At 42.2% G+C, this 21,886-nt stretch overlaps 1 protein-coding gene across 2 annotated transcripts in view; it reads left to right on the forward strand.

Moving 5' to 3' along the window:
• Positions 1-21,886, forward strand: part of NUP205 (nucleoporin 205) — a 273,168-nt gene that overhangs the window by 193,255 nt on the left and 58,027 nt on the right. For both annotated transcript variants that reach the window (XM_068118821.2, XM_068118813.2), the window contains exon 26: positions 10,217-10,374. In XM_068118821.2, the coding sequence (XP_067974922.2) occupies positions 10,217-10,374 (158 nt within the window). The remainder of the gene's footprint in view (positions 1-10,216; positions 10,375-21,886) is intronic.

The raw sequence follows: 21,886 nt of genomic DNA on the forward strand, positions 1-21,886 counted from the left end.
GGCCATATTGGATTTTGACGTGGCGACCCAATTTTCAATAGCGTTCTTCCTTATGCATAGATACACCCAACACCAGATTAGAAGTTAGTAGTTCGTTTATTTTTCAAGATATTTTGCTCACAATGTTCAGACATATATATGGTGGTGGCCATCTTGGATTTTGTCGTGGCGACCCAATTTTCAATAGCGTTCTTCGTTATGCGTAGATACACCCACACACCAGATGAGAAGTTAGTAGTTCGTTTATTTTTCAAGATATTTCGCTCACAAGGTTCGGACATAGATATGGTGGCGGCCATCTTGGCGTTTGACGTGGCGACCCAATTTTCAACAGCGTTCTTCCTTATGCCTAGTTGCATCCACACCAAATTAGAATTCGGTCCTTCGCTTACGCACGCACGCACACACGCACGCACGCCCGCATGGACGCATGCACGGACGGACGGACGCACGCACGGACGGACGGACGCACGCACGCATGGACGGACGGAGGGGAAAACCATAGTCCCCCTTTCGCTCCGCGGTGCGACGGGGGACAATAAAGATGACCTTTTTCACGTTCCTTCTTCACTGTCTGCAGAAGATTCACCAAGCCCTCTTTACTTTCTGCCAACCGAGTGGTATCGTCAGTCTACCTTTGTTCGGTGGTTCTCACGTTAGATCAGTGGACCCCTTCGGGGTAAAAAAATCCCATGGCTAGGGGTAAATATACCTTATTTATAACCCATAACTTGGACTGTTACCTGAGATCACTGAAGACGTCACTGTTCATTTGAAAACCTTGAAAGATCACTTCGCCAGCTACTTTGCAATGGGCATGGTTTCTACAAGACGAGACCGATTTATGAATATTGAGACCGTTCTAAAAGGTGGCGTATAATCAGAAATACTGTTTCATAGGGCCCCGGTGTGTACCCCGGTTTAGAATAGGTGCACCGTATCACTGCGTGTCATAAGAGGTGACTAAAAGGGTTGGTGTCAGGAAGGGCATCCGGCCATAAAAACTGTCTCAAAATGGGAACCATGACAATTACAACTACATATGGGCAGGGTACAGCCCGAAGTACCCCGTGGGGAACCCCACTCCCTCTCGTCAAAACTCAAGGTGGGGAACCCGATCGAAGCAAGGGTGGAAATCACTCCATTTATGACGACGAAACGTCTGATGCCCGACGTGGAGATCGGTTTCTGAGGTTTGGGACATGGAATGTAGGGACAATGACAGGGAGATTAGGAGAAGTGGTGGAAGTATTGGTCAGAAGAAGAGTGGACATATGTTGTGTGCAGGAGACGAGATGGAAGGGAAGTGGTGTGAGAATGGTGAAGGGTAGGCAGGGACAGAAATACAAGTTTGTGTGGCAAGGGTTGCGCAGAAGGCGTGCATGGTGTTGGTGTCCTGTTTTCTGAGGAGTTTGTAGACAGTGTGGTGAGTGTGACGAGAGTGAGTGAAAGGTTGATGATGGTGAAAATGATGATTGGAAAGCTCTTGGTGAACGTCATCTCGGGATATGCTCCGCAGGTTGGTCGGAGCGATGAAGAGAAGGACAGGTTCTGGTGTGTGATAGAGAAGCTGATGGAAAACGTGAAAGATGAGGTCGTTGTTGTGGTAGGAGGAGACCTAAATGGACATGTGGGAAGGCGTATGGACGGTTTTGAGGGAGTTAATGGGGGTTACGGATATGGTGTGAGAAATGGAGAAGGTGAAAGGATTTTGGAGTTTGATGATGGAGCTGATTTGTTGATTTGTAACACTCAGTTCCAGAAAGGGGATAATAAGCTTGTTACGTACACGTCAGGTGCGTCGATGACAACCGTTGACTACCTGATGGTGCGTAGGCGAGATAGGGGGCACCTCCGGTACACAAAGGTGATCCCGGGGGAGGAGGCTGTTTCACAGCACCACTTAGTTGTCTGCGACATAAGGGTGAAAGGTGCGAGGAGAGCTCGGCGGGTGAAGTACCAACCGAGAATGAAGGTGTGGAGGTTGAAAGAGGTGACAGTAAGGGAGGCATTAAAAGAGAGGCCGAGTAGGGTAGAGGATGATGTGGTTGAGCTTGAACGTGGTTGGATGTCAATGAAAGATAGTCTGTTGGGAGCCGTTGGTGAGGTATGTGGATGGACAAAAGGACCACTGAGGCACTCGGAAACATGGTGGTGGGATGATGAAGTTGGAAAGAGGATTGACGAGAAGAGGAAGAAGTTCAAGGAGTGGCAGAAGGCGAAGGGTACAGGAGCAGAAAAAGCAGAGCATGAAAGTTATAAGGCAGCCAAGAAGGCTGCAAAGAAAGAGGTAGCAAAGGCACAGGAGGCATGTAGGAAAATGTTCGGAGAACGCTTGGATTCGGAAGAGGGTCAGAGAGCGGTATTCAGGATTGCAAAGCAGATAGCGAAAGAGAGGTGTGATGTGATGGGGGTGATTTGCTTGAAGGATGAAGTGGGACAAATCGTTGTGGACCCAGATGGAATTAAAGGAAGATGGAAAAGATATATGGAAATGCTGTTGAATACAGAGAATGAATGGGATGGCAACATAGAGAGTAACCCAGTTTTAGGACCGACAAAGAAGATAACTGAGAAGGAAGTTGAGGAAGCGATAAAAGCAATGAAGAGTAGAAAAGTGGGAGGGCCGACGGGAGTTGTGGGAGATATGTTGAAGGCAGCAGGAAGTTGGGGTGTGAAGAGAATGACAGAGATCTGTAATCTGGTGGTGAAAGAAGGCCGCATTCCAGTGGATTGGGAACTGAGTACCCTCGTCCCTCTATACAAGGGGAAAGGTGACCCTCTGGAGTGTGGCTCGTACCGAGCGATAAAGTTATTGGAGCATGGAATGAAGGTATTGGAAAGGGTGTTGGCGAGGAGGATAAGGAAGAAGGTGAAGATCGACAAAATGCAGTTGGGATTTATGCCAGGAAGAGGAACGACAGACGCGCTCTTTATTGTGAGGCACTTGCAGGAGAAGTACATGGAGAAGAGGAAGAAGTTGTTTCTTGGGTTTGTTGATCTGGAGAAAGCATTCGATAGGGTTCCACACTAAGTATTGACATGGGCATTGAGGAAGTTAGGAGTGGAGGAATGGTTGATCAGAGTAGTGATGGCATTGTACAAAAGAGCGCGCACAGCTGTAAGGACGTAGGACGGGAACAGTGGTGAGTTTGAGGTGAAGGTGGGAGTGCATCAGGGATCGGTACTGAATCCACTACTATTTGTAGCTGTGATGGAGGTGCTGGCTCGGAACGTAAAGGAGGGTTTACCGTGGGAGTTGTTTGTTTGCAGATGATCTGGTGTTGATTGCGGAAAGTATGGATGGACTGAAGGAAAAGATGAACAAGTGGAAGGAGTCCATGGAGACAAAAGGTCTGAAGGTGAATATAGGAAAGACGAAGGTGATGGCAAGGGGTAAAGCATGTGGTGAGGTGGAAAGAACTGGGAAGTGGCCAATGTGCTGTGTGCAGGAAGCATGTCGGAGTGAACTCCATTCAATGTACAATGTGCGCTGAGTGGGTTCATCAAAAATGTAGTGGTCTGAGAGGGTCATTAACCAGTGTGGCAGCTACATTCAAATGTAAGTTGTGCACAGAGGGAGCTGCACATGGAGGAAATGTTGAGTTGGATCTTGGAGATGGCGTGAAGCTGGAAGGTGTGAAAACATTTTGCTACCTCGGAGACATGCTGAATGGAGAAGGTGGATCAGACACGGCAACGGTTGCTCGAGTGAGATGTGCATGGAAGAGGTTTCGGGAACTGAGTGGCGTGCTGATGAGGAGGGGAGTGTCATTGAAGCTGAAGGGAAAGGTGTATGCTGCATGTGTGAGAAGTGTTATGATTTATGGGAGCGAGACATGGGTCATGAATGTAGAGCAGCAACGGAGGCTGGAAATGGTGGAAATGCGAATGGTTCGGTGGATGTGTGGAGTATCGTTGAGAGAGAGGAAGACAAATGATGAATTGCGAAAGATGATGGGAATAGAGCCTGTGATTGATGCTGTGAAGAGGAACAGGTTGAGATGGTTTGGTCATGTGTTGAGGAAGGATGAAAGTGACTGGTTGAGAAGAGTGATGGAAATGAATGTGGAAGGAAGTCGAGGACGGGGAAGGCCGAGAAAGACTTGGCTAAAGATGGTGGAAGAAGAAATGCGGGCAAGGGGGTTAACAAGGAGAGATGCAGAAAATAGGGCAATATGGAGAAGATTGTCATGGGGACCGCAAGGCTAACCCCCGCTCTAGCAGGGAAAATGGCCTTAAAATGCATGTTGTTGTTGTTGTTGTCTTATGCGTAGATACACCCACACACCAGATTAGAAGTTGGTACTTCGCTTATTTTTCAAGATATTCCACTCACAAGGTTCAGACATACATGGCGGCGGCCATCTTAGATTTTGAAGTGGCGACCCAATTTTCAATAGTGTTCTTCCTTATGCCTAGTTGCACTCACACACCAAATTAGAATTCGGTCCTTCGCTTACGGACGTACACACGGACGGATGCACACACGGACGGAGGGGAAAACCATAGTTCCCCTTTTGCTCCGCGGTGCGACGGGGGACAATATAATGCTGAATGAGAATCCAATGAATTGTACACAAGAATCATTTTATACCTCCATCTTGAAGCACGTGTTTTCCATGCAACATTAAGCAAGCGTCATTTAGAATTGTGTTCTTGCTTTTGGACACCTCTTCCTATTTCTAATCTGATTGGTTACCTAGCATAGTAACGACCCCTCAGGATTTCCTCAACCTTCAAGAAATCCTTGAGGATTTCCTATGGGTTGTTTATCCGACAGCCCTTAAGGAAATCCTTTGCTAAGGAATCACAGTGTACTTAAAGGTAAATCTTTCCTTAAGGATAAGGGAATGTGATGCAACCAGGCCAATATCCTTAAGGAATATAAAGAAGACAAGTGTTGAATTGACAACAGAACTGGCAGAAGGCTCATGTGTAGTTTATCCATCAACAGTATGAAGGTCACTTGAACGCAGGACTTTCTTCGTCTTTCGTATGCAGCACAAGGGTGCGGGGTAGCATCAATGGCTGTGGGTGAGGCTGTGCCATTGATACAATGCCCTCTGTGGATTCGGACAGGAATTTGGAATTTGTCCGTTGTGCCGGTGATGACTCGCCTACTCTTTGTGAAAGACACCATTGGAACTTTACTGTCCACTAACAAATGTTGGTAGATGGGACACCCGTTTAAAGTCCATCCAAGGGATGGCACACACATTGATGAATCACTCTGCCTGTGAAACACCAGGAGGACAGTTTATAACTGGGCCGAGATTCTCAAACACAGCCTAGACAGCTTAGATGTGAGTGTGCACCCCTCTCGGCCATCCTGTCAACCCAATTCAGGACTAATTAAAGGATGTGTTGCAGTTGGAAAACTTTTGTTGAGAAAGGAGAACAGGATGAAAGGGCTAGAATATGCACAATGACATAGAAATTGGACTATGGAACCATGGTCAAATGTGTTTTGGAGAGACGAATCAAAGTTTGTCATTTGGATCTAATCGAAGACAATACATGAAATGACGAAAAATTGAAACTTACAAAGAGCCTTGCTTGAAGTAAACAATTCAGCATTGAGAAGGTTCAATTCAAGTTTGGGGTGCATATACTCCAGTGATGTTGGGAAATTATTGTAAAATGATGGTATATTGACTGCAGCAAGTTATAAATAAATTTTAATCCACCATGTTATCCCAATGTACAAAACTTATTTGGCCAAACTTCATCTTGCAACGAGATAATGATCCAAAATACTCAATTGGTTTAATTAAAACGTATTTGCAAAATAAATAGGAAGATGAAGTCCTTCAATGTGTGTAATGACCACCTCAAAGCTGAAATCTCTATAATTGAGGCTTTATGGGACTATTTGGACAAATTAGTGTATGGGATGATAAAAAATGAATCATAGCAACTTAAATGATCTTTTGAAAGTCTTGGAAGAAGCATGGAACACCATTCCACATTAGTTTATAACAAAATTATTTGAAACCGTCCTGAGAAGCATTTCAAATATTTTGAAGGAAAATGTAAGTTGCAGGACATACTCACTATTTGTTAGTCTATATTAAGGTGTATTATGTACAAATGTGTTTAATACCTTGCATGCATGAAGCAAAAAGCAGGGTTGTTTGAATAAGATTTTCTTTTTCGTAAAGGTGTATTTGCATTGAACACAACAAAGTTTTAGTTTCCTTCTGCATCTGAGTAAAAAAACAAAAATGCAAAATGTCTGAGAAAGTGTATCTGCAAATCATTAAAAATAAACTTTGTGTTCAAAAATAATTCTTCAGTTGTCTTCAAGACTCCATTGCATATTGGCCCAAAGCTTGACATTTGCAAGATTTTGGGTTCCTTTTAACTTACAATAAATAAATGAAGGCTCATTTCCATGTTGGAATATAATTTCTGGTTGGTGATGTATTTTTTTTTTCTCCTCATGTAATTGAATATTAATGTTATTACAAATACTAGCAATGGTACCCACCCAACGGGCAGGGCTTCAATTGGGAGGCCCAAATGAAAAGGCAAAATATCAGAAATTGAAGTCTTTTTTTTATTTTGAACGATTTATATAAACATCCGTTAAATCATATCACACGCAAGTCATCAAAATCTAAACAGTATCTTTAGAATTTCAATAAAAGCCACATCACTGTTCATATCGGTAAATATTATTCTATCATGTTTCAAATCGTGATATCAACTGTACGTTTTTCTTTAGGGAAAAAAATGGAATGATTTTGTACCTCTTCTTCAGCTTAGAACTTCAGGATAGACGACATTGCTGATAAAAGTTCCTTTTCTCTCTTTGAAGTTATTGGCAAACATTTTTATATTGTTGCTGCTGCCAATGCGACTTGTGGCGACAAAGCTGTCCATGGCTGAAGAAATCTTTTCTTTCGGTCGATGCCTGCCTTTTCCAATGTCTGACCTTGAGCCTTGTCACTCATCATTGCAAAGCAGAGTCGGACAGGGAATTGTTTTCGCTGCATCTGCAAGGGGAACAGGTTTTCGGATGGGATGATTGGAATCCTCGGTATGAAGATCTTGTTTCCAGCATGAGGCCCAGTAGCTAGTGTTGCATCAATGAGATTCGGCAGCAGGTTGTCCACGATGTAACGATTCCCATTGCAGTGGCCATTTTTAGGGTCAAAGTTTCGCAGCAGCATGATCGAAGCTCCCTTCTTGAGGCAGAGATTGTGAGGAGGCATTCCTGATGCGCATATCGAGTTAAGGAATTCTACTGGATATTGGTGTCTGTTCTCTACTTCCATTATCTTGTCGCTGCTCAAGTAGACAGATTCCGTCCCAGGGTATTGCCGCAGTACGATCGCATTCACTTCATCAACTGCTTCATTTGTAGGACAGAGGATGGTTCGGCTGCAAAGCCAGTTCCTGTCAGCATGCAAGGTGCTCAGGTTGCTGAATATGATATCAGTGAGGCTCTTGACGTTTTCTCCTTGGGTCAGGTAGTCCTCCTTGACTTGAACTTTAAACTCGCCGATTTCTGCATCGATGGGTCGCCTTCCCCCTCCAATTCGCAAAAGTTCATTGGCAAACTCTTCATCTCCACTTCCTGTGTTATGCACCCGCATGTTCTTTGTCAGCCGATGCACCTGGACTTGACTCCAGAGGGGGGACTGCTTCAGGGTTGCAGCAACCGTGTCAGCGCAGCCTCCTCTTTGGATGACAGGCAGGATCTGTCTCCAGTCTCCAGAGAAGATGATGGTGATACCTCCAAAATACCGATCTGTCTCACGGATATCACGGAATGTCCAGTCCAATGCTTCGATGATACGCCTGTCACACATGGAGACTTCGTCAATGACCAAGAGATGACATTGCTTGATCAATTGCCCTGTACTGTCTCTCTTGGTGATGTTGCACACCGAGTCCTCCTTGATTGACAGTGGTACTTTGCAGCGAGAGTGAAGCGTACAACAATTTGGAAGAAGGGTTGCTGCAATTCCACTCATAGCTGTGGTGAACGCAGCTTTCTTCTCAGAGTGAACTTGAGCCAGCAGTATACAGATGAGAAAGGTTTTTCCAGTACCTCCAGGAGCATCCAAGCTGAACAACTGACCCTTCTCATTCCTCACCGAGTCGATGACTGCTTCATAGAACAGTTGCTGCTCCTCATTCAGCTTTGGCTGATTCTCAGTGACGTACAATTCCAGTGCTTGCACATTGTAGTTGGTCTCTTCTTCGATGATTCTCGCCTGCTCAAATTGCTCCGCAAGGGCCCTGTTCGGTTTAGGAAGCTGGAAGTCTTTCTCCAGATCAAGCCCATGTCATTGAACAATCATTTGAATCTGCAGCAGGGTGGTATGCACTGCAGCTTCTGTTGGTTCCGGCAGGTTGTGCTTGTGAAGGAGATCTTCCATCAGTATCCCCTTGTGGCGGTTCCAGAAATCCAACAGAGAAAACAAATCATTTGGGCAATGGTTTCTCCAATATTCGATGTGTTCACGGTTTGAATTACGTAACGTAACGTTTGTGACGATGTTGTGACGATGTTTGTGTTCACGGTAGTGTTTGATGTGATGGTGTGAACGTAATTTCGTAATGTTTTTCGTTTTTATTTTCATAATCGTTTAATGAACGTTTAATGTTTAATGAACGTTTAATGAGCGTAAGAATAATGTTTAATGACCATTAAATGAATGAATGAATGTAATGAACAATGCCATGGTGTTGCGTTGGCAGCAGTGGCAATATAAAAATGTTTGCCAAGAAATTCAAAGAGAGAAAAGGAACTTTTATCAGCAATGTCGTCTATCCTGAAGTTCTAAGCTGAAGAAGAGGGTACAAAATCATTCCATTTTTTTTTCCTAAAGAAAAGCGTACAGTTGATATCACAATTTGAAACACGATGGAATAATATTTACCGATATGAATAGTGATGTGGTTTTTTAAATTGAAATTCTAAAAATACTGTTTAGATTTTGATGATTTGCGTGTGATATTTAACGGATGTTTATATAAATCGCGCCTCCCAATTGAAGCCCCGCCCTTGGGGCGGGTACCATTGCTCGTAATATATAATGGCGATACAACAATTTTTACCGCTTTGCTTTGAAGAACAGGAATGAAGGGGGAGGAGCGTGTTAATATGTCTGGTTGAATGCTTTGGGCTGTGAGGGGGCTTGAAGCCAGATTTTAATCTTACAGCCGCCATGTTCGTGCTCGCCGTCACTGTGATACAAAGCGAAAGACGCCACAGAGCTGTCACATTCACAATCGCTATGTCGTATGTACTCCCAATACGTGTTTCCTTCATTGTAAAAACTACCAAGTCAACAGTTAAAAGGATTTTGAGACGATAGGTGTTACGGCCTTGGTAAGATAGACGGAGACAGCGATCTGTTAGCTTATACACCGCCCAAATAGCTATGTGTAATTCTCTCATGTAGAGATTAAACTCACGTCGTTTGTACTTTGGCCGAGGTCATTATTTACTTTTAATGATGTTTATATACGAATCAAAAAGAAGTTAATTGGTTTTGGGTCGTCCTTTCCGCATATCTCGTGGGATTGTGAGTTGGAGAGACTGTTGACTGGAGGAGACGGGGAGGGGGTTGGCATTCTCTCAAGCAGGGATTTAACCATGCCCTTATAAAAGGTCTTTGTCCGAGGTCACCGAGTCCGATCGGTGCAGCCGTTTGTGCGGCACCCGGGAAAATAACGTTATGCAGGAGTCCAAACCTGGAAATGCTGGAGGCCAAAGCTGAAATTGGAAAAACAATATAGCCTATTTTACTCAAGGGGATCCCAGGATTACCCACCCAAAATATTGTTGCGATCGATTCAGCCGTTTTTGCGGTACCTTCGAACGGAAGGACGGACGGACGAATGGACAGACAGACAGACAGACAGACGGATGGACATTTGGTGAATTATTGTAAGATTTGAGGGGTGTAATCAAAATTTTATCCCTTTTCCGAAAAAAATCAGAACTAAAAACACGATTTATTTTCCAGTGGCTTTGGCAAACTAAAACACTGCTGGGAATAATGCATAGCACTGGCCTGAAATGACATACATACACAAAAAGCATGTCTGCCAAGTTTTACTGGGCCATTCCTTCAGTGTGCCCTCCCCTTTATTTAAGAGCCAGTTCACTTGAATGAGTTACAGCATGAAACGTTTGTGTGTTGTCAATGGGTAGTTTCCAGGGGACACTAATGCTGGATGTGGTGATGTGCAGGACACCGCAAGCTTGTGAGTGTGTTGGAAGCCATAGACTTTGTTCAGCCTTTCCCTGAGGATCTACAGCTGGACATTCTCGATCGAACGCAGCTTGAGAAAGTAATCGAGTCATGCGAGGAGCGCAGCGTACATGGAGCCTCTCTTTGCAATGTTAAGGTGAAAAGCTGCATTTGAACTTTTCTTCCTCTTCCCCTGAACTCCACCTCTCAATTTCATTACCTCCTTTAAATCCCCCTTTTTTCCAAAATCTTTCCTGGTCATTTTTCTATTGAGGCCAACTTGGTGATAAAAAAAAAAGGATCCATTCATGGTGCAACATGCGGCTGCCATTGTGGTTCTGCTGATTTCCATGTTTTCTGATTGTCTTCAGCCTTTTCTGGAATTTTTGAAAATTATGTTGTAACAATTTTAGCGGAAGGTATTCTGCCTTGAAAAATAGTAAACTACTAGCAGAAGCTAATGGTAAAATACCACAATATAACAAAATAAAAAGGAAGCTGTTTATTCTTTCATTGGTTGACAAATGGGAGGTTATATATTTCTTAACAGCAATGTTTTTTTTTTTTTGTTTTTTTTTTGGAGTGATTGAAGTGGTGGTCTGTTGCTTATAAACTGCCCAGCTTAAATGTTTGTCTGATTTAAAAAAATCGCGCCCATGTCCGAGTGAAGCAGATCAGTTTGGCATTTTTAATATGAAATAGGCAAAACCGAGAATCAAATCAAATCCATGAGAATATTACCTTTCAGAACACTTCAGAATTACCCGTTAGAATTACCCTTTAGAGTTATCCTTTGGAATCAACCTTTATAATTACCCTTTTGAACTACCCTTTAGAATTACCCTTTTGAACTACCCTTTAGAATTACCCTTTTGAACTACCCTTTAGAATTACCCGTTTGAACTACCCTTTAGAATTACCCTTTTGAACTACCCTTTAGAATTACCCTTTTGAACTACCCTTTTGAACTACCCTTTTGAACTACCCTTTAGAATTACCCTTTTGAACTACCCTTTAGAATTACCCTTTTGAATTACCCTTTTGAATTACCATTTAGAATTACCCTTTTGAATTACCCTTTTGAATTACCCTTTTGAATTACCCTTTTGAATTACCCTTTTGAATTACCCTTTTGAATTACCCTTTTGAATTACCCTTTAGAATTACCCTTTTGAACTACCCTTTAGAATTACCCTTTTGAATTACCCTTTTGAATTACCATTTAGAACTACCCTTTGGAATCACCCTTTAGAATTACCATTTAGAATTACTCTTTAGAATCACCCTTTAGAATCACCCTTTAGAATCACCCTTTAGAATCACCCTTTAGAATTACCCTTTTTAAGTACCCTTTAGAATTACCCTTTTGAACTACCCTTTAGAACTACCCTTTGGAATCACCCTTTAGAATTACCCATCAGAATTACCCTTTAGAATTACCCTTTAGAATTACCCTTTTGAATTACCCTTTTGAATTACCATTTAGAATTACCCTTTTGAATTACCCTTTTGAATTACCCTTTTGAATTACCCTTTTGAATTACCCTTTTGAATTACCCTTTTGAATTACCCTTTTGAATTACCCTTTTGAATTACCCTTTTGAATTACCATTTAGAATTACCCTATTGAATTACCCTTTTGAATTACCCTTTTGAATTACCCTTTTGAATTACCCTTTTGAATTACCCTTTTGAATTACCCTTTTGAATTACCCTTTTGAATTACCCTTTTGAATTACCCTTTTGAATTACCCTTTTGAATTACCCTTTTGAATTACCATTTAGAATTACCATTTAGAATTTCCCTTTAAAGTTATCCTTTAAAATCACCCATTAGAATTACCTATTAAAATTACCCATTAAAATTACCGTTTGCAATTACCCTTTTGAATTACCCTTTTGAATTACCCTTTTGAATTACCCTTTTGAATTACCCTTTTGAATCACCCTTTAGAATCATCCTTTAGAATTACCCTTGAGAATTACCCTTTAGAATTACCTATTAGAATTACCTATTAGAATTACCCATTAGAATTACCCTTTAGAATTACCCTTTAGAATTGCCCTTTAGAATCACCCTTTCGAATTACCCTTTAGAATTGCCCTTCAGAATTGCCCTTTGGAATTGCCCTTTGGAATTGCCCTTTGGAATTGCCCTTTAGAATTGCCCTTTAGAATTTCCCTTTAGAATTACCATTTAGAATTACTCTTTAGAATCACCCTTTAGAATCACCCTTTAGAATCACCCTTTAGAATCACCCTTTAGAATTACCCTTTTTAAGTACCCTTTAGAATTACCCTTTTGAACTACCCTTTAGAACTACCCTTTGGAATCACCCTTTAGAATTACCATTTAGAATTACTCTTTAGAATCACCCTTTAGAATCACCCTTTAGAATCACCCTTTAGAATCACCCTTTAGAATTACCCTTTTTAAGTACCCTTTAGAATTACCCTTTTGAACTACCCTTTAGAACTACCCTTTGGAATCACCCTTTAGAATTACCCATCAGAATTACCCTTTAGAATTACCCTTTAGAATTACCCTTTAGAATTACCCTTGAGAATTACCCTTTAGAATCACCCTTTAGAATTACCCTTCAGAACTACCCTTCAGAACTACCCTTTAGAATCACACTTTAGAATTACCCTTTTGAACTACCCTTTAGAATTACCGATTTGAACTACCCTTTAGAACTACCCTTCAGAATTACCCTTCAGAATTACCCTTCAGAATTACCCTTCAGAATTACCCTTCAGAATTACCCTTTAGAATTACCCTTTAGAATTACCCTTGAGAATTACCCTCCAGAATTACCCTTTAGAATTACCCTTTTTAAGTACCCTTTAGAATTACCCTTTAGAATTACCCTTTAGAATTACCCTTGAGAATTACCCTCCAGAATTACCCTTTAGAATTACCCTTTAGAATTACCCTTTAGAATTACCCTTTAGAATTACCCTTTAGAATTACCCTTTAGAATTACCCTTTAGAATTACCCTTCAGAATTACCCTTCAGAATTACCCTTTAGAATTACCCTTTAGAATTACCCTTTAGAATTACCCTTTAGAATTACCCTTTAGAATTACCCTTTAGAATTACCCTTTAGAATTACCCTTTAGAATTACCCTTTAGAATTACCCTTAAGAATCACCCTTTTGAACTACCCTTTTGAACTACCCTTTTGAACTACCCTTTTGAACTACCCGTTTGAACTACCCTTTTGAACTACCCTTTTGAACTACCCTTTTGAACTACCCTTTTGAACTACCCTTTTGAACTACCCTTTTGAACTACCCCTTTGAACTACCCCTTTGAACTACCCTTTTGAACTACCCTTTTGAACTACCCTTTTGAACTACCCTTTTGAACTACCCTTTTGAACTACCCTTTTGAACTACCCTTTTGAACTACCCTTTTGAACTACCCTTTTGAACTACCCTTTTGAACTACCCTTTTGAACTACCCTTTCGAACTACCCTTTCGAACTACCCTTTCGAACTACCCTTTCGAACTACCCTTTCAAACTACCCTTTCGAACTACCCCTTCGAACTACCCCCTTCGATCTACCCCCTTCGAACTACCCCCTTCGAACTACCCCCTTCGAACTACCCCCTTCGAACTACCCCCTTCGAACTACCCCCTTCGAACTACCCCCTTCGAACTACCCCCTTCGAACTACCCCCTTGGACCTACCCCCTCGGAACTACCCCCTCGGAACTACCCCCATCGGAACTACCCCCTCGGAACTACCCCCTCGGAACTACCCCCTCGGAACTACCTTTTAGAATCACCCTTTATTATTTGCATTTAGAATCTCCCTTTAGAATTTCCCTTTAGAATTTCCCTTTAGAATTTCCCTTTAGAATTTCCCTTTAGAATTTCCCTTTAGAATTTCCCTTTGGAATTTCCCTTTGGAATTTCCCTTTGGAATTTCCCTTTGGAATTTCCCTTTGGAATTTCCCTTTGGAATTTCCCTTTGGAATTTCCCTTTGGAATTTCCCTTTGGAATTTCCCTTTGGAATTTCCCTTTGGAATTTCCCTTTGGAATTTCCCTTTGGAATTTCCCTTTGGAATTTCCCTTTGGAATTTCCCTTTGGAATTTCCCTTTGGAATTTCCCTTTGGAATTTCCCTTTGGAATTTCCCTTTGGAATTTCCCTTTAGAATTTCCCTTTACAATTTCCCTTTACAATTTCCCTTTAGAATTTCCCTTTAGAATTTCCCTTTGGAATTTCCCTTTGGAATTTCCCTTTAGAATTTCCCTTTAGAATTTCCCTTTAGAATTTCCCTTTAGAATTTCCCTTTAGAATTTCCCTTTAGAATCACCCTTTAGAATCACCCTTTAGAATCACCCTTTAGAATCACCCTTTAGAATCACCCTTTTGAACTACCCTTTTGAACTACCCCTTTGAACTACCCCTTTGAACTACCCTTTTGAACTACCCTTTTGAACTACCCTTTTGAACTACCCTTTTGAACTACCCTTTTGAACTACCCTTTTGAACTACCCTTTTGAACTACCCTTTTGAACTACCCTTTTGAACTACCCTTTTGAACTACCCTTTTGAACTACCCTTTTGAACTACCCTTTTGAACTACCCTTTTGAACTACCCTTTTGAACTACCCTTTTGAACTACCCTTTTGAACTACCCTTTTGAACTACCCTTTTGAACTACCCTTTTGAACTACCCTTTTGAACTACCCTTTCGAACTACCCTTTCGAACTACCCTTTCGAACTACCCTTTCGAACTACCCTTTCGAACTACCCTTTCGAACTACCCTTTCGAACTACCCCTTCGAACTACCCCCTTCGATCTACCCCCTTCGAACTACCCCCTTCGAACTACCCCCTTCGAACTACCCCCTTCGAACTACCCCCTTCGAACTACCCCCTTCGAACTACCCCCTTCGAACTACCCCCTTCGAACTACCCCCTCGGAACTACCCCCTCGGAACTACCCCCTCGGAACTACCCCCTCGGAACTACCCCCTCGGAACTACCTTTTAGAATCACCCTTTATTATTTGCATTTAGAATCTCCCTTTAGAATTTCCCTTTAGAATTTCCCTTTAGAATTTCCCTTTAGAATTTCCCTTTGGAATTTCCCTTTGGAATTTCCCTTTGGAATTTCCCTTTGGAATTTCCCTTTGGAATTTCCCTTTGGAATTTCCCTTTGGAATTTCCCTTTGGAATTTCCCTTTGGAATTTCCCTTTGGAATTTCCCTTTGGAATTTCCCTTTGGAATTTCCCTTTGGAATTTCCCTTTGGAATTTCCCTTTGGAATTTCCCTTTGGAATTTCCCTTTGGAATTTCCCTTTGGAATTTCCCTTTGGAATTTCCCTTTGGAATTTCCCTTTGGAATTTCCCTTTACAATTTCCCTTTACAATTTCCCTTTGGAATTTCCCTTTGGAATTTCCCTTTGGAATTTCCCTTTGGAATTTCCCTTTAGAATTTCCCTTTAGAATTTCCCTTTAGAATTTCCCTTTAGAATTTCCCTTTAGAATTTCCCTTTAGAATTTCCCTTTAGAATTTCCCTTTAGAATTTCCCTTTAGAATTTCCCTTTAGAATTTCCCTTTAGAATTTCCCTTTAGAATTTCCCTTTAGAATTTCCCTTTAGAATTTCCCTTTAGAATTTCCCTTTAGAATTTCCCTTTAGAATTTCTCTTTAGAATTTCCCTTTAGAATTTCTCTTTAGAATTTCCCTTTAGAATTTCCCTTTAGAATTTCCCTTTAGAATTTCCCTTTAGAATTTCCCTTTAGAATTTCCCTTTAGAATTTCCCTTTAGAATTTCCCTTTAGAATTTCCCTTTAGAATTTCCCTTTAGAATTTCCCTTTAGAATTTCCCTTTAGAATTTCCCTTTAGAATTTCCCTTTAGAATTTCCCTTTAGAATTTCCCTTTAGAATTTCCCTTTAGAATTTCCCTTTAGAATTTCCCTTTAGAATTTCCCTTTAGAATTTCCCTTTAGAATTTCCCTTTAGAATTTCCCTTTAGAATTTCCCTTTAGAATTTCCCTTTAGAATTTCCCTTTAGAATTTCCCTTTAGAATTTCCCTTTAGAATTTCCCTTTAGAATTTCCCTTTAGAATTTCTCTTTAGAATTTCCCTTTAGAATTTCTCTTTAGAATTTCCCTTTAGAATTTCCCTTTAGAATTTCCCTTTAGAATTTCCCTTTAGAATTTCCCTTTAGAATTTCCCTTTAGAATTTCCCTTTAGAATTTCCCTTTAGAATTTCCCTTTAGAATTTCCCTTTAGAATTTCCCTTTAGAATTTCCCTTTAGAATTTCCCTTTAGAATTTCCCTTTAGAATTTCCCTTTAGAATTTCCCTTTGGAATTACCCTTTATTATTTGCATTTCGAATTTCCCTTTAGAATTACCCTTTAGAATTACCCTTTAGAATTACCCTTTAGAATTACCCTTTAGAATCACCCTTTAGAATTACTCTTTGGAATTACCCTTTATGATTACCCTTTATGATTACCCTTTATGATTACCCATTATGGTTACATTTATGATTACAGACTTCCGGTTCCTCGGGCGAGTGAGGCGTACTTCGAGCTCTCCACGGCATCGAAGTTTGAGTGTTTTCCCATTCTTGTCTTTGTCAAATTTCCACTGGTTATTTTGCTGTGTACGTGTTATTGTGTGTTTCTAGTTGGTGTTGGTTTGTGGTTCGTGCAAACTTGTGTGTAGTTAATCGTTTTCTGAGTCGTACCTCGTGCGCGGCCTGGTAACTTGGGGCTTCCCTCCCCCCTTCGGTGTTTTGTCGGTTTGGGTTATTTCCTTCGCTGTATTGCTTGTTTCTTTTATTTTGTTTTCTCCCCTTCACCTCACCTCCCGAGACAAAGAATTATATATTGATTCTTTCTCTCCTCCCGGACACGTGCTTGTTCGCTCTCCTCCTTGTCTCGACTTGTGCCCCGCCCCCTGTATCTCGTTTTCTTCCGCCTCTGCTCCTTCCTTCTCAAATCCACGTTCTTGCTTGGAGACTTTTCCCGGATTGTTTTTTTCATGGTTCTGTTTGGATATTGTTGGAATATGTTTAAACCGCAGCCGTGATGCTGACGCCCCCCCCCCCCCCCCCAGAATTTACATGTTTTAAACGTTTCCCAGTGTGTACCCTGGTCAGAATAGGTACACCGTATCCCTGCGTGTCGTAAGAGACGACTAAGAGGGTTGGCGTCAGGAAGGGCATCCGGCCATAAAAACATTGCCTCAAAAAGAGAACCATGACAATCACAAGTACATATGGGCAGGGTGCAGCCCGAAGTGGAGATCGGTTTCTGAGGTTTGGGACATGGAATGTAGGGACAATGACAGGGAGATCAGGAGAAGTGGTGGAAGTATTGGTCAGAAGAAGAGTGGACATATGTTGTGTGCAAGAGACGAGATGGAAGGGAAGTGGTGTGAGAATGGTGAAGGGTAGGCAGGGACAGAAATACAAGTTTGTGTGGCAAGGGTGCCCGGAGGGCGTGAATGGTGTTGGTGTCCTGTTTTCTGAGGAGTTTGTAGACAGTGTGGTGAGTGTGACTAGAGTGAGTGATAGGTTGATGATGGTGAAAATGATGATTGGAAAGCTCTTGGTGAACGTCATCTCGGGATATACTCAGCAGGTTGGTCGAAGCGATGAAGAGAAGGACAAGTTCTGGTGTGCGATAGAGAAGCTGATGGAAAACGTGAAAGATGAGGAAGTTGTTGTGGTGGGAGGAGACCTAAATGGACATGTGGGAAGGAGTATGGACGGTTTTGAGGGAGTTCATGGGGGTTATGGATATGGTGTGGAAATGGAGAAGGTGAAAGGATTTTGGAGTTTGCTCATGGAGCTGATTTGTTGATTTGTAATACTCAGTTCCAGAAAGAGGACAATAAGCTTGTTACATACACGTCAGGTGGGTCGACGACAACCGTTGACTACCTGATGGTGTGTAGGCGAGATAGGGGGCACCTCCGGGACACAAAGGTGATCCCGGGGGAGGAGGCTGTTTCACAGCACCACTTGGTTGTCTGCAACGTAAGGGTGAAAGGTGCGAGGAGAGCTCGGCGGGTGAAGTACCAACCGAGAATGAAGGTGTGGAGGTTGAAAGAGGTGACAGTAAGGGAGGCATTAAAAGAGAGGCTGAGTAGGGTAGAGGATGATGTGGTTGAGCTTGAAAGTGGTTGGATGTCAATGAAAGCTAGTCTGTTGGGAGCCGTTGGTGAGGTATGTGGAAGGACAAAAGGACCACCGAGGCACTCGGAAACATGGTGGTGGGATGTTGAAGTTGGAAAGAGGATTGACGAGAAGAGGAAGAAGTTCAAAGAGTGGCAGAAGGCGAAGGGTACGGGAGCAGAAACAGCAGAGCATGAAAGTTATAAGGCAGCCAGGAAGGCTGCAAAGAAAGAGGTAGCAAAGGCGCAGGAGGCATGTAGGAAAATGTTCGGAGAACGCTTGGATTCGGAAGAGGGTCAGAAAGCAGTATTCAGGATTGCAAAGCACATAGCGAAAGAGAGGTGTGATGTGATGGGGGTGAGGTGCTTGAAGGATGAAGTGGGACAAATCGTTGTCGACCCAGATGGAATTAAAGGAAGATGGAAAAGATATATGGAAATGCTGTTGAATACAGAGAATGAATGGGATGGCAACATAGAGAGTAACTCAGTTTTAGGACCGGCAGAGAAGATAACTGAGAAGGAAGTTGAGGAAGCAATAAAAGCAATGAAGAGTGGAAAAGCGGGAGGGCCGACGGGAGTTGTGGGAGATATGTTGAAGGCAGCAGGAAGTTGGGGTGTGAAGAGAATGACAGAGATCTGTAATCTAGTGGTGAAAGAAGGCCGCATTCCAGTGGATTGGGAACTGAGTACCCTCGTCCCTCTATACAAGGGGAAAGGTGACCCTCTGGAGTGTGGCTCGTACCGAGCGATAAAGTTATTGGAGCATGGAATGAAGGTATTGGAAAGGGTGTTGGAAAGGAGGATAAGGAAGAAAGTGAAGATCGACGAAATGCAGTTTGGATTTATGCCAGGAAGAGGAACGACAGACGCGCTTTTCATTGTGAGGCAGTTGCAGGAGAAGTACATGGATAAGAGGAAGAAGTTGTTTTTTGGGTTTGTTGATCTGGAGAAAGCATTCGATAGGGTTCCACGCAAAGTATTGACATGGGCATTGAGGAAGTTAGGAGTGGAGGAATGGTTGATCAGAGTAGTGATGGCAATGTACAAAAGAGCACGCACAGCTGTAAGGACGAAGGACGGGAACAGTGGTGAGTTTGAGGTGAAGGTGGGAGTGCATCAGGGGTCGGTACTAAGTCCACTACTATTTGTAGCTGTGATGGAGGTGCTGGCTCAGAACGTAAAGGAGGGTTTACCGTGGGAGTTGTTGTATGCAGATGATCTGGTGTTGATTGCGGAAAGTATGGATGGACTGAAGGAAAAGATGAACAAGTGGAAGGAATGTATGGAGACAAAAGGTCTGAAAGTGAATATCGGAAAGACAAAGGTGTTGGCAAGTGGTAAAGCATGTGGTGAGGTGGAAAGAACTGGGAAGTGGCCGTGTGCTGTGTGCAGGAAGGGTGTCGGAGTGAACTCCATTCAATGTACAATGTGTGCTGAGTGGGTTCATCAAAAATGTAGTGGTCTGAGAGGGTCATTTACCAGTGTGGCAGCTACATTCAAATGTAAGGTGTGCGCAGAGGGAGCTGCAGATGGAGGAAATGTTGAGTTGGATCTTGGAGACGGCGTGAAGCTGGAAGGTGTGAAAACATTTTGCTACCTCGGAGACATGCTGAATGGAGAAGGTGGATCAGACTCGGCAACGGTTGCTCGAGTGAGATGTGCATGGAAGAAGTTTCGGGAACTGAGTGGCGTGCTGATGAGGAGGAGAGTATCGCTGAAGCTGAAGGGAAAGGTGTATGCTGCATGTGTGAGAAGTGTTATGATTTATGGGAGCGAGACATGGGTAATGAACGTAGAGCAGCAACGAAGGCTGGAAAGGGTGGAAATGCGAATGGTTCGATGGATGTGCGGAGTATCGTTGAGAGAGAGGAAGACAAATGATGAATTGCGAAAGATGATGGGAATATTGCCTGTGATTGATGCTGTGAAGAGGAACAGGTTGAGATGGTTTGGTCATGTATTGAGGAAGGATGAAATTGACTGGTTGAGAAGAGTGATGGAAGTTAATGTAGAAGGAAGTAGAGGACGGGGAAGACCGAGAAAGACTTGGCTAAAGATGGTGGAAGAAGAAATGCGGGCAAGGGGGTTAACAAGGAGAGATGCAGAAAATAGGGCAAAATGGAGAAGATTGTCATGGGGACCGCAAGGCTAACCCCCGCTCTAGCAGGAAAATGGCCTTAAAATGCATGTTGTTGTTGTTGTGCTGTATTACCCATTATGATTACCCTTTATAATTACCTTCTATAATTACCTTCTATAATTACCTTCTATAATTACCCTCTATAATTACCCTCTATAATTACCCTTTATAAATACCCTTTAGAACTATTTGTATCCCACTGATAGGTCATATCTTAATCCAGACCTGAACCAAAATCGAATCAGTTTGTTCTTGTCACCGAACCAATTTATGCACCTCGTTTTGCTACAACTCGTCCATGTCAGAACTGCTCCATAACTTTTTGAGACATCCTGTTTTATATCGTTTTTGGCCCCATCTCTCAATGGTGAAGAATCGCTTAATAATTTAATAATTATCTTATCCGAATCCATATTCAGATCTTCACCAAAAACGAATCTTTTTGTCCTTGTCACACTCACAAGCTGTCCACCAAGTTTCGTCCAAATCCGTTCACAACTTTTTGAGATATCGTGCTCTATATAGTTTTAGCCCAATCTCCCAATGGTGAAGAATCGCTTTAAAAATTCTACTAGCCGGGTCCCAATCCGGATCTTCACCAAAATCTAATCATTTCATCTACACGACTAGTCAAAAGTTTGAGAACACCTCAATTTTTCCAGTTTTCATTGAAATTTAAGCAATTCAAATCCAGTGAATAACCTGAAATGGTACAAAGGTGAGCAGTAAACTGCTCGAGGTAAAAAAAAGAAAAGAAAAAGTTTAGGTTTGCAAAAACCGGAAAATAATGTAAATTGCAGTTATATTGTAATATAGGCCTTCTTCAGGGAACAAGTAATGGGTTAACAACTTACAGCTGTTCTGCAGCAATGTAAGTAAATTAAGCCTTGAAAGTTGATGCAAACAATTCCTACAGGTGTCCCAACCTCTGCTGATTACTTGATTACAAACCCCCTCTCTGTATAAAAGCAGTATTGGAACAGACTGTTATTACAGTATTACACCCTCTGAAGCATTATTTGGACAATATTGCATTGCAGGAAGTGGCATATTGCTATCATAATGGCGAGAAAAAGGCAATTAACAAAGGAAGACAGACAGACCATTATAACCCTTAAAAGTGTAGGTCTTTCCTTTAGAGAAATTGCAAAGAAAGCCAAGGTGTCAGTGAGTTCAGTTTCCTACACCATCAAAAGGCACTTGGAAACTGGAGGAAACTCTGACAGGAAGAGGTGTGGCAGACCCAAAGCCACAACAGAATCAGAAGACAAGTTTCTGAGAGTCAACAGCTTGCGTGATAGGCGGCTCACAGGACAACAGCTTCAAGCACAGCTTAACACTGGTCGAAGTAAGCAATTCTCAGCTTCAAC

The sequence above is a fragment of the Myxine glutinosa genome, chromosome 1, assembly GCF_964187855.1.
Source record: "Myxine glutinosa chromosome 1, kmMyxGlut1.1, whole genome shotgun sequence".
Taxonomy (NCBI): Eukaryota; Metazoa; Chordata; class Myxini; order Myxiniformes; family Myxinidae; genus Myxine; species Myxine glutinosa.